The sequence below is a fragment of the Protopterus annectens genome, chromosome 10.part0 (genome assembly GCF_019279795.1).
Source record: "Protopterus annectens isolate FY-2018-M chromosome 10.part0, PAN1.0, whole genome shotgun sequence".
NCBI classification, from domain to species: domain Eukaryota; kingdom Metazoa; phylum Chordata; order Ceratodontiformes; family Protopteridae; genus Protopterus; species Protopterus annectens.
This window is the reverse complement of record NC_056744.1, coordinates 1,777,449,169-1,777,463,954: the sequence shown is the minus strand read 5'-3', so window position 1 is coordinate 1,777,463,954 and position 14,786 is coordinate 1,777,449,169. Positions and strand designations below refer to the sequence as shown.

Sequence of the window (14,786 nt, the reverse complement as noted above, 5' to 3'; positions counted from 1 at the left end):
GTGTATACGTCTAGGTAGATATTTAAATAAATGCCCACTGAGGTAGATGTACATACCTCTTAGTTTAAATAAATCCTTACTTTTTTTTCTAATCAGGCCATGCTTGTAGCTTCACTAGAAACTACAGTTTGAGTTTCTGCTGGCTTGGGGAGGGGAAAAATTACCCTAGGTTCTTTTGTTTCATTGAATGAGTTTCACCTGGAGGGGGTGGGGTGGGGGAAGTGATGTCAGGGACAATTTGATGATCACTATAAGTGCCCCAGAGTGAATTGTCCTAGCTAATAGTTAACCTAATCTGTAAGGGAAACACTTCTCTGATTATAGCCTGTGGTTTTTCCCTCCCTCCTTTCTTTGCTGGTGGAGTTTATTCTAGACTTGTCTTTTTTTCTTCAATTAAGCAGGTGAGTTTTTATTTAATTAGAAAGTGTACTATTTTTTGTATTTATTAAAATAATGTATGAAAGTCTAATATTGGCTCAGTGACTGAGACTAGTTTAAGCTTATGTATGCCTGTTGTTTTCAATAGAGTGGAAGCTGGCTCCAAGTTAAAGTTTTAGGAAGCTTTAGGCTCTTGTCTGTTTTCTGGGCTTGATCTTACAGATGTATGAAAGGTTTAATGTGATCTTGTAGATTCTAAATGTATTCTGTTTTTAACTTTGTATTGTTAGTAGCTCTGCAACAGCAGCTGCTAAGACCTAAAGAAGCCAGCATCTTCATGTTGCTGCCTAAATCCATTGGGTTGATTATGACTTGCTTTAATTTGGGGGTGTGTGGCTTGAGCAGTTTTGAATCGCACATGTTGATGGTCACCTAGTTCTGTATTCCTCCAACTTATTGTAGGTAGTTGGTTTTGAATATTGTAGCTTTACATCCCACTATCCCCTCCCAGCATGTGCTGACTAGTGATTCTTTACTGGTGTAATGTGAAGTTAATAAAATCCAAACTGCTCCCTGTGTAGTTTCCCTAGCTGTATAGTTTTTAGCTATTTAGTGGTGGCAGCATTTTGTAGATGCAATGCTTCCCCGGGGGTAGGGGGGGGGGCTACTATGGTGGGTGGGACCTCCTTTTATTTGGTCAGTATGGCTTCAGAAGTCTGATATGATTACATGGAATGTGCTGCAAATGAGGCCCACCTCCTACAGGAAGCTCTTTTGTTTGTAAGCCCTATTACCTTGGCTTTTGTTGTGTGGCATTAACATTTTAAATACCACTTGGTTACTGTCCTGGAACACCTGCTGAGTCACTGATCACCAAGTACAGGAATGCATACTCTCCACCCTCCCCCGCTACTTCATAAGGTTGTTAAATACAAAGAATAATGGGGGATTACAAACACTTTTTGCTGCTGTTGCAGACCCCCAGCATTTGCAAATATGTAATATTGTAAAAAGCTGTCCTTTAGCATGTTTGCATCTTAGCTTTGTGGTTAAGCTGAGGTAAGAAGGCTAATTCCACAGGAATAGTCTCTAGTTTTAAAAGCTACAGACAATGGAGTAAACCTGTGCACAGTTAGAACTGCTGTTTGTAAACTGTTGTAAATGGCCTCAAAGGCTGTCTCCAAGATGGGACTATCCCATTGGAGTTGGAAGTTGCCCTAAGAAGTATTTTAAAAACTACACAAATGAAATGGCAGATCCCATTGGAGTTGGAAGTTGCCCTAAAGTATTCTAAAAACTACACAAATGAAATGGCAGATTGTATGGAAATAAGTTTGGTAGCCACTTGTATCTCTTGCCAGATATAATGGTGGGGAGGGGGTGCACATGCAGGCTTCTTATCAGCACCACTTATCCAAGCTTCTTTCTCAAGTAGCCCCCCCACCACCACATGGCTCATGTATAATCTAAAGTGAGGGATGTCACCTCTCAAGTGCCTTTTGGAATAACCAGCCTTGTTTGTGTGGATGTGGGGTTTTGATCTGTATAATGTTGGGTCTCTTGTTGAAATGAGATGTACAGGGTCTGTGTACAAAATCTAGTTGCACAACGTTTAGTGACAATGTCCTTTTGGACCTGGCTCAACTGTTAATGCTGTTGCTGCTGCTGTATTCTATGGTCCAGGGTTTGATTCTATTCATGTCTGCTGTGATTCTATGCAAGCTGCTTAACTACTGCTAGTGTGTGGTGTATATGCATATTTTGGGAATTGTGCAACTAAGCATGTTGGATTGCAGGCATTTTGTCATGCATAGTAGTTGCCTTGTCTCCTGAGAAGCTGTTGTCCTAGTCTTGCATGTCGTATAACTAAGGAACAGTTGTGGCATCTTGTGCCCCTGTAAGCTGGCTGTTTGGTCACTTCATGCTGACTGGCCAGTTTTACTCAATATAGGCCATGGTAATTGCTGGATATAGAGCATAGTGATTGCTGAAGGGTGGTGTAGATGAGAATTTTGTACAAAAGCTCAGTGAACCCTGAACACCTTTATTGTATGTGGCAGACTTGGGACTTGACCACTCCATAGCATAACTGACATGATGAAACTAATGCTGTGAAATAGGGGGGTGTCATAAAAAGCTGTTTAAAAGCTCCTTGGCTCCCTTGCATCAACTCTGATCTCTTCCAAGAGTGGGGAGACAAACCACCTTGCAGCATAAGTGGTTCCCCTCTAGTGTGGGTGCCCTAAAGCTAAATAGAACCATTATGAAGTGGTGGCAAGAAATGAATTGTCTAAAGGGAATGTGCCCCAAACATTTTAGATGTTAAGCTCCTTAGTGTTGTAGACTTAGGGTGTATTGTAACTTGGTACCCCAAGCCATTGCCTCCCATTTGAGGCTTTTGGAAGACTGGGATACATTGGCATGGCAAATGGTCCCAAGTTTGGTGTGGCTGGGAATTAGGGGTGTTGGGGGGGGGGGGGGGTTGTATTAAGGTTTTTTGCACATATTCATTCCTCTGCAGTATTGCTAATTAAAAATTGTACTAATTGCAAGTCCCCTCTTGTGGGATAAGGTGGGTAATGCAAGTCAACCTATTTGTTGGCAAGGGAATGGCTGCCTTGACTGGATCTGCATGTGGCCACTGTATAGTTTCTGAAAGTAAATGGTATTTTGAATATGGCTGTTGAGAGTGAGACATTGTGCATGGTATTAAGGGAGTGAGACACTGCATGGTATGGGGAAAGGCTTGTCATTTGACTACTTTGTGCTACACAACACACTGGTGTAACTTCTTCTCGTAATGGTTTGCACTTTCCTGCCTTAATGGGCTTTACTCAATTGATGAATGCAAGTAGTGGTGTTTACATGTTGCCATAGCTGGAAGCATGAGCCATTGGCACCAGCAGTAAGTTGGTAGCACTGTTGTATTGGTACCTAGGTGAAATGATTGCCACTTCTGGCATGGAGGACTTGCACTGATTATTCGAGGTTACTTCTGCCATAGCTAATGTCTCTAAATCTTAGAGTAGTGTAAGTAAACATGCAGGAACTTCATGTTTTTTGTCTGCCTTGCATGCTTTATGCTGGGGGAAAGTGGGGTTAACCCAGCTCTCCTATTGGAATAAGCAAGCCTGCAGTACACATTAAACCTAGAGTACTTCTTGCTCACAAACACTGGCTAAATCTATTAATTACCTTTATTTTTAAATGTATTCTCTCCACTGTAACTGTGCTGCATACCACTGTAAGAACATGTCTATTATAATTTGTGTGTATTGACCATATCTATATGTATCTAACTTTTCTATGTGGATCTTTTCTCCCCAGACCTCTGAAAAAGGGCCTTTTCAGCTCTTGGTACCACTGGTTAACAAATGTAAAATCACAATCTGGGGTTGTGAATGAAACTTCCTCTGCATATCATAAGCACACAGTAGTCAGATCAGTGGCCTAGCACATATGAGGTGGTCAGTCACTATATAAAAATGAACAACTTTATACATTTGAATTTCATAATTTTGTGTTTGAGAAGGCCTAACAATGCCAGGCCTGTTCTAGCAAGGTTAGATGCAAACAAATGTGGCAGCAACTTTTTACATCTTTCATATGAATGTGTCCTTGCTTTCCTGTAGCTGACTTTTGTAAACCATGTGCCTACAACCACCCCAGAGAATTCTCTATCCCTGCTTGGTTAACATCCTCCCAATTATGTGCTACACAGTAGTGAAGTGTTGCAAGGGAGTGGTCTGCAAGCTGTTTGGTTTTTATTCCATGTTTTGATCTGTGTTTTCCCTCAAGGCCCTTGACTCCCACTCCCCCCTCTCTCCCAACCAAGTCTGCTTTACTCTTTTTTTTTTTTTTTTTTTTTTTTACATCTTTTCTATAATGCCTTGGCTTCTGTATGAATCTGCCTGCCACATGAGGTAATGCTTATTCTCACTTTTGTATTAACTACTGCTGTGTTTGTGTAGGTTACTGTATTAACTTTGTACTCCTTGCTGATATTTTTGTAGGTGTAGACTTTCTCCCTGCCCTTCCATTGAAAAAGGGCTCATCTTGGCCCAATTGACCAAAACTTCACCTTATTACCAATTACCCACTTCTCTAAACCAAATGTAGCAAGCCACTTGGAACAGCACTTTTTTTTTATTTATTTATTTTTTTTAATCCTAGGTTACAACTTTGTCTAATCCACAAAGATTTACAAGGAAGTTGCACAAGGAGCACACTTAAAAGCCCTCTGAAGTTTGGAAAGAGCAGTGATTGCTCTAGTGGCTTAGAAATTAAGCAGTGCCTGCCAGCCACTAAATCACTTTTTTTGAAGTTACTGAGCCTTGTAAGAGAAGGGTAACTGGGGGTAATTGAAAAGTTGTAAAAGCTCATGCAGTGTACTAATGTGTCTTTTTTTTCTTTGTCTAGGTTTGCCAAAGCTGAAGAGATGGCATCTACAGGCCTGCAGATTCTTGGGATGACACTGTCCCTCATTGGCTGGGTTGGCTGCATCATCACATGTGCCCTGCCAATGTGGAGAGTCACTGCCTTCATTGGTCAGAACATTGTGACAGCACAGGTCATATGGGAGGGTCTCTGGATGAGCTGCATTGTGCAGAGCACTGGACAGATGCAATGCAAGGTCTACGACTCCATGCTGGCACTGGCTCAGGATTTGCAGGCAGCTAGGGCTTTGACTGTCATTGGCATTCTTGTGGCTGTTATGGCTATCCTTATTGGCATCGTGGGAGCTAAGTGCACAAACTGTGTGGAGGAAGCATCCACCAAGGCTCGCATCACTCTGGTGTCTGGAGTAATATTTATAATTTCTGGCGTTCTGACCTTCATTCCAGTCTGCTGGACTGCAAACACTATAGTTAGAGATTTCTACAATCCCCTAGTGACAGAAGCACAGAAGCGTGAACTGGGGGCCTCCCTCTACATTGGTTGGGCAGGAGCAGGATTGCTGTTACTGGGGGGTGCCTTACTGTGTTGCACCTGCCCTTCAAAGAGAAATGAGTATTCTGCAAGGTACACTGCAGGCCAACCACAAAGTAACTACACCACCAAGAACTATGTTTAGATAACTAGCAGCATGAACTCTGCAAAAGATGACACTGATAGTAATGTTCTTTATGCTAAACTTTTTTACTTGTATTTACCTGAATTTGAGTACTTGTTTTTTTAAGGATGAAATAAAGAATTTCTTTTACTAACTTTTGAGTAAAGGTGGTAAACTTTGTTGGTCTCACTTGTGCATCTCAAGTGAAGCAGCTATCTTAGTAGGAGCAAATGAACTTGGTGAGGTCGTCAGCTTATCCAGCTGTTTGTAGCAAGCTGTCAGTTTATTTTGTTTACTGTTGACAGTTCTAAGTGGCTAAAGTAGGTAATTTAGCATATCTAAACTTATGGGTCTTGTTACTGTCCCAGTCCACTTGGTGTCTTGCTCTGTGGTAAAGCAGGAGTTTGAGCCTGCATATGTCTGAAATGAGCTATTGTCCAGTATAGCTTATCCAATGCACTTTTTGCTCTGCCCAACAAATTGCATAATGCCTAGGCTACAGACGGGGATTCTAGCCTGATTTGTTGGAGCAGACTTTTAAATGGGAGTGCTACCACCCAGCATTCAGTCCCACGAAGCAGCAGTCATGCCTGCTTAGTGCAAGAAAAGGCTTGTTATGGTGCTTGTGCATGTAAATGCCACAAAGGGTTGAGTAACTTGGATATCCCTTCATGGGGGTGGGGGGAATAAGCCACAAGGTCATGGTTGGAAGACTCTCCCATGGATTAGTATTTGCAAGATACTAAGGCAGCTTCTAGTGAGTCTATTTGATGCAAAGTCATGCATCCTCTGTTCTGCTACCTCCAGCTATGGACATCTGTTTCTATATGCTATCACCCTGTGAGTCTGTACAGGTTTATTGATATGAGAATCTGTATATATCTGCATATGACCATTCTATAAAAGAATAATTTACAGAAATGTTTGCAAAATATTACTGTTCCTATAGGATTTTTTCAGTCTCTTCTGCAGAAAATGCTATAGTGATGCATAATTACCAATTGCATAACTACTGTAACTGCAAACTTTCTTGTGCAGTTAAGGAGCAGCCCTTGATGAAGGGTAACGTATGTTCTTTTGGTTGCTTTTGTGACTAGTACAGCCACTAAATGGGGCTCATCCAAAGGGGGGCTACCCTAATCTCCTGTGATCCCAAGTTCATTTGAATGAGGAGGTGCAGGTCACATCTCCACCCTTCTTTGTGACTAATGTGAAAAAAAAAATGCATTTAACAATGGGCTCTGTTGCTGGAGGACACCTGCAAATAACTTGCAGGCTTGAGGACTAGTCTTCCCCCCTGCTCATGAGCACCACCCTGTTCAGGTTTTTCAAGATGTTGGACTTGGTGTCATACCAGCAGTTGATGTGGGCAAATTCCCTCCCACTTGCCAGTTATGCACTGCATGGGTACCAGGTCATCAACAGTCTTGGAGGAGGGGATTCTGTTTGTCACCCCAACTCCCTTTCAACAGACACTGTAGTTTGCAGTCAAATGGCAGGTGAATTTCCTACCTGTACTAATGTAGGTGGCAAATTCTTGCTCTTGTCCACCTTCTATATCCTAGATAGAATCCAATTTCTGCACCCTGTATTGGTGTAAGTAGCAGAATCCATTAACAGGAGGGAAAGAGTTGAGCTTGTATCCCTAATGTGGGTGGTTCATGGGGGGGGGGGGTAGACCCTATTAATACAGACTTAAAGCTACTGCATGGGGGGGGCTCAACTAACAATGGAACAAGTACCAGGTTGCTTTCATATCACAATGTGACCCTCTGTATAATTTACAGCAGTTAGAGAAGCAGTGAGCAACTATGCATTCATCCAGGTGGACAAGGACTAAGATGGGGGGGGGGGGGGTGCAAGAAACAAAGTCTAATCAAAACAACATTAAAATCGTTGCATTTTCTAATGCAGTATGTGCAGCTATAAAAGTTAGGCAGGGTAGGCAATTTTTCAGGAACGGATGGCTATAAAAACTGCCGTATATGGTTGAAAGTGGTGGTGCAATTAAAATTGTACACGTAATAGTACAAAATGGAATCCTTTTGTCGTGTGATCTTAAAGGTGTTAAAGTTCTGGTGTATCTTGAATTTGCTGGCTTCATTCACTCTAGCAGCTCTGAAAAAGCTGCCTGCTTACTTCCACCATAGGAACAGTGCAGCCTGAGCTTTCTTTTAGAAAATCCATACCATACAGAACCATTTTTTTTATAAGCTAGACTAACCCTGGCCTTTCCCAACAGTGTAAAGGTTGATAGTGTGAATCAGTCATTATTAAATATTTGACAAGGAATGCTGAGTGCATATTTACCTTGGGCAAAGCACAATATCTTGGTCACTTTACCATGTAGAACCCATACAATTTTTTTATTAAATTCTTATTTAAGATCCATTACTCTATGCTCCTTCATGGAGATATTCACAGAAATGTGATACAATTATTCAGAGAAACATAATACCTAATCACCTGTAACAGGCTACATATAGGTGTAGGAGATTTCTCAATGTCCCTACACTGATCTGCTCCCTTGGGTTACAAGTCCAAAACTTTATCTGGACACGTGTACAATGTCTTTACCATGTAAGGACCAACTGTATTTGTACTTTGCACAATTAATGCTCATATTAAACCTTAATACCTACCCATCAACCAATCAGGGACAGACAGAAAATCAGGGACACTTTGTTTTTTAAATATTTGTGCCATTAACTTGACATTCACAGAATCACAGCATATGAATAATGTACAGTTTGTGATGTAAAAAATCTACAACTCTTGATTATTGCCATTCATTAAGGTTAATTCACAAACTTTCCTCCCTCACCAGTTATACGAGGGATTAAGAGGGACAGAGCTAAACTGACTAAAATTTGAGTCCGAATAAAGTCCTAAAACTGACATACAGCCCATGGGCACAGTTCTGTTGCCACTGCCATCCAGGATGATGTAAGAGGGTGTCTGGTAAAGGGGGTACATAACAAAAGGGATGTTATACTCTTGACTACTGTGGTGGTGTGATATCAAATACTGTCCACCTGTGTCCCAAGGTCTCATCACACAAGTATACTACAGCTTATGTTCATGGGTACAGAGTTTTTACCAAAGGGGATGACTCTGCACTTTTTGGATTGAGCTTGAGGCCATGGCTTTGACACCAGGTATCTGCCTCAGTGAGGCCCTTTGGATGTCCAGATTATTAGTTTCAATTGTGGCTCCTAGTTGGTCATCTGCAAACTGTTGGCCAAACACTTTTCTGTTAGCCTGTACTTCAGAGAAGTAGATAACAAACAAATGTGTATACACACTAGCGACTGATTCAGGAAACTACTCTGCAATATTCAATTGCAGTAGTTCACAAAATATGAAACATATAACCACAATGAGGACTTTACTGTACCAAACAAATTGGGGGTGGGAGGGGTGGCTTTAAATGGGGTATAGTTAAATAGCTCAGTGTATGGGTGTGCTACAGGCTGACAAGATTATGCCTAACCTACAAATCCTACCAGTTGAATGTCACTAGGACAAATGGAGAATCGGGTCTTGTAATAAACTTACCCCCAACATACATGCTTGAACAGGCATGTGTCTCAGGTGGAACAGACTTCTGAGTTACTACACTGAAATCTGCCAAGATCAGAGCTGGTTAATGTCACCCCTCGCTGACATTGCATTATATGGACCTATACTAGAGCAGAAAAAACTGAACGCCACACAGACACGCTGGTAACTGGTGAAAAGCTTCTTCTTTATTGCACTCTGGTACCTCGGCCTTCGCCTTCTCAAGGAATACATTTAACTTGTTTCACCACACCTTATATGTCATTAACTTAATACATTAGTGCCAATCAAAACACTCCATCATACACTTGAACAATCAATCAATCAACCAACCCATTCCATTTCTTTTTACAAAATAAGAAACTTGAACCTTACAACAAAGTAATGAAACTATGGAATATTATGACTAACTCGGGAGGAGTGGTGTATATTATTGGTTGTGGGTGTCACAAATGGTATGTGGGGCAAACTTCCAGAAAAGTCAAGTTAAGAATAATGGAACATCTAGGAGATATTCAACACAGTAGACAGGATAGCCCAGTGGCTAAACATTTCGCAGATTTCCATAATGGGACAGCGGAAGGATTTATATTTTGTGTATTAGGAAGGCCAATTAGCACAGAAGGGGATACTGCATTCAATAAGAAATTATTAGAAATGGAGTCCAAGTTCATTTTGAATTTTAAAACTCTTGCTCCTAATGGTATGAATTTAGATATGTAAATTTTGTTAAGTTAATAATGATGGATATGTAATACAGTTCTCATTTAACAAAGCAAATATATTAGCATATTTTGATCAACACAAATTATTTGTATAAGGTATATATTTTTGTATATTTGCATTCATGCAATTATGAGGAAAGATGTTGCCAATTTGCACATAATGCAATATGCATTTATGAAAATTATTTGAAAAATTTTTTTTGCGTAGGGGGATATATTGCAAAAACCTGATTTATGCCATTCATGATATATTCAATAAGTGACATAACTAAAAGAAAAAAGAATATCCTATCCTGCACAGTTATCTGTTTTCAAGTGACATGAGCTGCATCAAGTATAAATGAAATGATGTTATTCAATACAAAATAGTAAGGAGAAAGAATATGCTTTTTATGCATTTTATACACTTTCGATATACATACATCTTCATGCCATTCATAGTTTCATTACTTTGTTGTAAGGTTCAAGTTTCTTATTTTGTAAAAAGAAATGGAATGGGTTGGTTGATTGTTCAAGTGTATGATGGAGTGTTTTGATTGGCACTAATGTATTAAGTTAATGACATATAAGGTGTGGTGAAACACAAGTTAAATGTATTCCTTGAGAAGGTGAAGGCCGAGGTACCAGAGTGCAATAAAGAAGAAGCTTTTCACCAGTTACCAGCGTGTCTGTGTGGCGTTCTCAGTTTTTTCTACTCATCTTGCCAGTGTTTTTTTACCTATACTAGAGCAGTCTACTTCATATACTTTCACATTTTTCTTATGTATGCAACAGTGGAGGAAAGGAGAGTTCCTTTACTACAGAGGCTGCTGTGGAAGTATTTTCTGAGCTTACTATGTGGCTTCCATTGACCCAAGTTCCTAGGTGTGTGTATGTAGTATGCTAGGAAATGGGGGCCATTGTAAGACTAGCAATGCTCGACAGTGCCACAGGAAAATTTTCTTGCGTGGCAAAAGCCAGGGTACCTTTTTGGCTGGGCTTGTATAGGGCCAATAGCATTGTACCTATGAGTGTATGAAGTTGTTTTGGTGTCCTATTTTAATGGGTGTATATAGGCTAAGGCTTGGCTGGTCATGCATTTACATGCAATCTGCCCATTAGCAACATGGGTGCCAGACCAGGTGAGACTTCCATCCACTTGTCCAAGTTGTGCTTTAACTGGGTTAAGGAAAAGCTCTGCTAATGTGGATGAGACCCCTGTTCTAGAGAATGGGTAGCCCGAGAATGGGTAGCCTGTGACTTTACCTCCTATTTGTCTTGAGCAAGGTTAAGCCCCTAAATTGTTCATGGGTTGATACTAGGCTATCTGCCCTAGGGCACTTATAAGCCTAGCCAGAGTGGGTTTAGCTTTTGCCACCCTTTTAGATTGTGTGCCACTGTATAGCAGGGACACAAGATCCCAGGGGTAAACCTATGATCTCCCATCCACTTCTCGAAGTCGTTGATGGGCTCTGCCTAACATGGATTGGGATTTTGTTTCAGAGTGAGGAGCCTCTGGGATATGAATCTGTCCCTTCAGCATGTCTTAATTCTGTGCTGAGGTAGTCCCTGGAGTGTAGCTCTATGGGATTTGGATTTGCTTAGGTGGAGCATGTCCAGTAATTCTGGTTTGGACATGGCTTTGTACGTCAGGTACAGATTGCCTCAGAGTAGGCAGTAAGCAACTGAGTAGAGCTAGAGTTTCTTTAGCCTAACTGCATAGGGCATCTTGAGTACCTTGATCCTCTGAGGTATTTTTGGGGTCTTTCCAGTTGCTGCAGGTGTCTGTTAAGGTACATCCCAAATGGGGCATTGTATTATGTGCCTGATGAGTAGAGGGGCACAATGATCTCTCAATCTAGATGTGAACCCTTTCATGGTAAGGTGGGCTATATAGGTCTTTCTAACCACTTTGGCAACGTGATTGGCAAAGGAGGGATTATCTACTTGGGTCTCAAAATCCCTAATTACTACTTCCATACTTAAATGTGGTAATTTGTGGGCCCTTTGTTTTTTCCTAAAGGGGATGACTATGCACTTTTTGGCATTTAGCTTTAGGCCATGGCTCTGGCACCAGTTATCTGTCAGACCCTTTTGGAGGATGCTTGTCAGGGAGTCTATTATGGCACCCAGTTTGCAGTCATCTGCAAACTTGGCCATAGTCCTGTGTTGGCCTGTACCTCAAATGTATACTGAACAAGATGGGTCCCACGACTGAGCTTTGTGGGATGCCACTTGTAACTAGTTTAGTCTGACATGGCACCTGCAATTCTGACCATGTGGGTTCTACCCCTGAGCCAGTTTGCAACCCATCTTGTGACATAGGGGTTGCTATTTAAGCTGGTGAGCTGCTTTATGATGCCTGAGTGGGGTGTTGTGTCGAAGGCTTTGGCAAGGTCCAGGTAGGCTGTGTGGACTACCTTCCCTTAATCTATGGCCTTGGTGACTTTCAGAAGTCCACCAGGTTCAAGAGGCAAGATTTGCCCAACAAAGATAAATTGGGTAGGATCCAGTGTTTGGAGGTTCCCAATGTCTGAGTTCCATGATGCATGCTCCATAGCTTTGCAGACCAGGCTAGTCTGGCTTAGTGATGGTTTCCGGTGTCTGTTGATGCTGTGTTTTTTGCTTTGGAGGGCAGCTCTCGCCTGTGCATCTGATGTCAGGGAGGCTAGACTCTGTTGGGATAGATATTTGCTCTTTGGGGGGGGGGTTTGCACTGAACCTGTCTGCCAGGATGTTGGCAATGTCTATGGGTTTACTGTATTTTTGTCATTTTACAGTAACTCTGAGCATATCTGGGAGTTGCCATCCAGGTTCCTGACATAACTAAAGCAGGCCTTGTGATATCTTTAGCGTCTTGTGCAGTTTTTCTTTTGAAGCTGGCCTTAGATGATTTTGAGGTAGTATAGTTTCTTGCTAGTACTGATCAGAGATGCCTTCCCCTTTTTGGGATTTTGCTCTTGTGTAGTAGCTTCCTCCTGTTGTATAGCTTATTTATGGCTGGGGTCCACCAGATAGGTCTCCTGCCTTTGGAGGAGTGAGTCTTGGTTTTATTTGGGATAGCACAATCCATGCATTCCTGTAGGTGTCCATAGAATGCATTTGTAAAGGATTCTGTGGTTTGGGCAGTATTTTCCACTGGTCTGGGGGCTTTGAAGGATTCTACCTCTGTTTTGAGAAATTCTTCACTGTTTCCTTGGCTGAGGTTGGGGATGGGATATGGATGTCCAGTGAGATTAATTTATGGTCAGATCTTACCAATGAGGGGTATACCTCTGGTATGGAACAGTCCCCATGTTGGTGATCAGGTCCAATGTTTTCCCCTCTTGTGGGAGTGGTGACCAGTTCATAGCATTTGTTTAAATTCTAGGAACTGTTGGACGAGGGTGTTGGGGCTTTAGTAGTGCTCCAAGTCTGTTTGGGTGTCACCCAATATGATGTTTGGAGAGCTTTCTCAGGAAAGCTGAGTGGGGTTAGTTTGGGAGGGTGGTCTGTAGCAGGCTACAAACAGACAGTTTTGCCCACTGTTAGTTGCACATGGATGGTCTCCAATGCTTCATGCAGTGCCACTAACCTGGAGGTGTGGGTATCTTTGAATATGGATACTCCCCCTCCCTTCGGTCTTGAGTTTTGGGGCCAAAAAGCATGGTATGAGGTATAACCTGGTAGTGCTGGGATGCTCTCGGGAGCCTTGAACCAGGTTTCTGTTACTGCACAGATATCTATATTCTCCATACTGAGGAGAGCCTCAAGTGCATACATTTTGAGGTTTAGACTTCTGGCATTGAGCAGCATTACCCTTAGTTTCTTTTTCATTGTGTTGTCTATGGAGGTGGGTTTGTCTTTTGAGCCTTGCCTAAAAAGGAATTATGGGGGTGGCAAGAGCCTTTGCCAATATTTGAAAGCCCAGGGGTGACTGGTGCAAGCTGTCCCTAGCGAAGCAATGTGGCTTATTGAGCATGTCGTCCCAGGCTGACAGACACTGGATCCCCTTTTGAATGACACCAATACTTTAGCCAATTGTTAAAATTGATCATTTTGTGCCTCTACTGTGGCATTCTTCTTGGTGTGGGTAAGATGCTACTCAAGGTCAGGGTCATACCGGCCTGGGCTACATGATCAGAGCTCCTCTAGGTCTCCATGTAGTCCAGGGAGGTACATCTCAGGTCATTCCCACCAGCATGGACAATGACTGAGTCATATTTGTACTTGCTTTGGAGTGAGCAGAGTGCTTATGTGGCAGATCCTGGCACCCCGACAGGCTGCTTACAGTGATCTTCAGCCTGGTGAGTGGGATGTCAGTGTGTGACAATAGTCACCTATTACAAGTGTATTGGGTGTGTTTAGCTTTAAGGGCTGTGACTGTGTGGCACACTGACTTTGTGAACTATGATACATGGGTATTGTGTGGTAGCAGTTGCTTGGATGTCTGCTTTGGAGGTCTCTGCTGCTTGGGCAGATTTTTATTTAGAGCCTCCAAGTATATTTTTGTGTGTTGTGTTTGGTTTGCTGTTGCGATAGGTCTGTGAGACTGGATTTGTGGTTACCTTCTCCTCCTGACTTACTGTGCCAGTACTGGGTTGAGAGAGCTCAGCCTCCAGTATGGCTATATAGTTGCATCTCTCTCCTATATTTGAGCTTGTTGGGAGGAGAGGGTGGTCTGTGTACATAAGGCAGTTGTAACATTGCCTCACTTCCCAGATTCACCAGCTGGACTGGAGAGTAAACCCAAAACTGACTTTTAGATATGCCAGAATAGTATAAGGAACTACTTTTTGACTGATCAGAAAGGACCAATAGGGAGCCAAGTGCTTAAAGGGAATATAAGAAGGTCTAGTGCTTTAGTTTAGTGCTTATAAGATTACTTGTATGAGCAACTGCAGGGCTTTAGAATGAAAATAGTGCTTACTTGAGATTTAGAATGGTTCTAAGGGAAAAAGTGAAGAGCAGACTTTGTGGAGCCGGGAATAGTTTAAACCCATTTAAGTGGCGCTGTGCTATGTGCAAAATCATGCAAAACTGCACAAATGTGGGTTTTAAAGCAGGAAAACTAAGATGAATTGACCCAAAACAGCCAATAAGCTACTAGT

General features: G+C 42.0%; 1 protein-coding gene across 1 annotated transcript; it reads left to right on the top strand.

The window, feature by feature from the left end:
• Nucleotides 1-269: 269 nt before the first annotated feature.
• On the top strand, nt 270-5,581 carry LOC122814006 (claudin-6-like). Its single transcript, XM_044086589.1, has 2 exons — nt 270-401; nt 4,798-5,581. Exon 2 carries the CDS (start codon nt 4,817-4,819, stop codon nt 5,450-5,452), a length of 636 nt encoding a protein of 211 aa, XP_043942524.1. The 5' UTR covers nt 270-401; nt 4,798-4,816; the 3' UTR covers nt 5,453-5,581.
• Nucleotides 5,582-14,786: the final 9,205 nt, after the last annotated feature.

Bases quoted from the DNA above. Each gene is read 5' to 3' on its own strand.
- LOC122814006 (XM_044086589.1), top strand. From the start codon at position 4,817: ATGGCATCTACAGGCCTGCAGATTCTTGGGATGACACTGTCCCTCATT.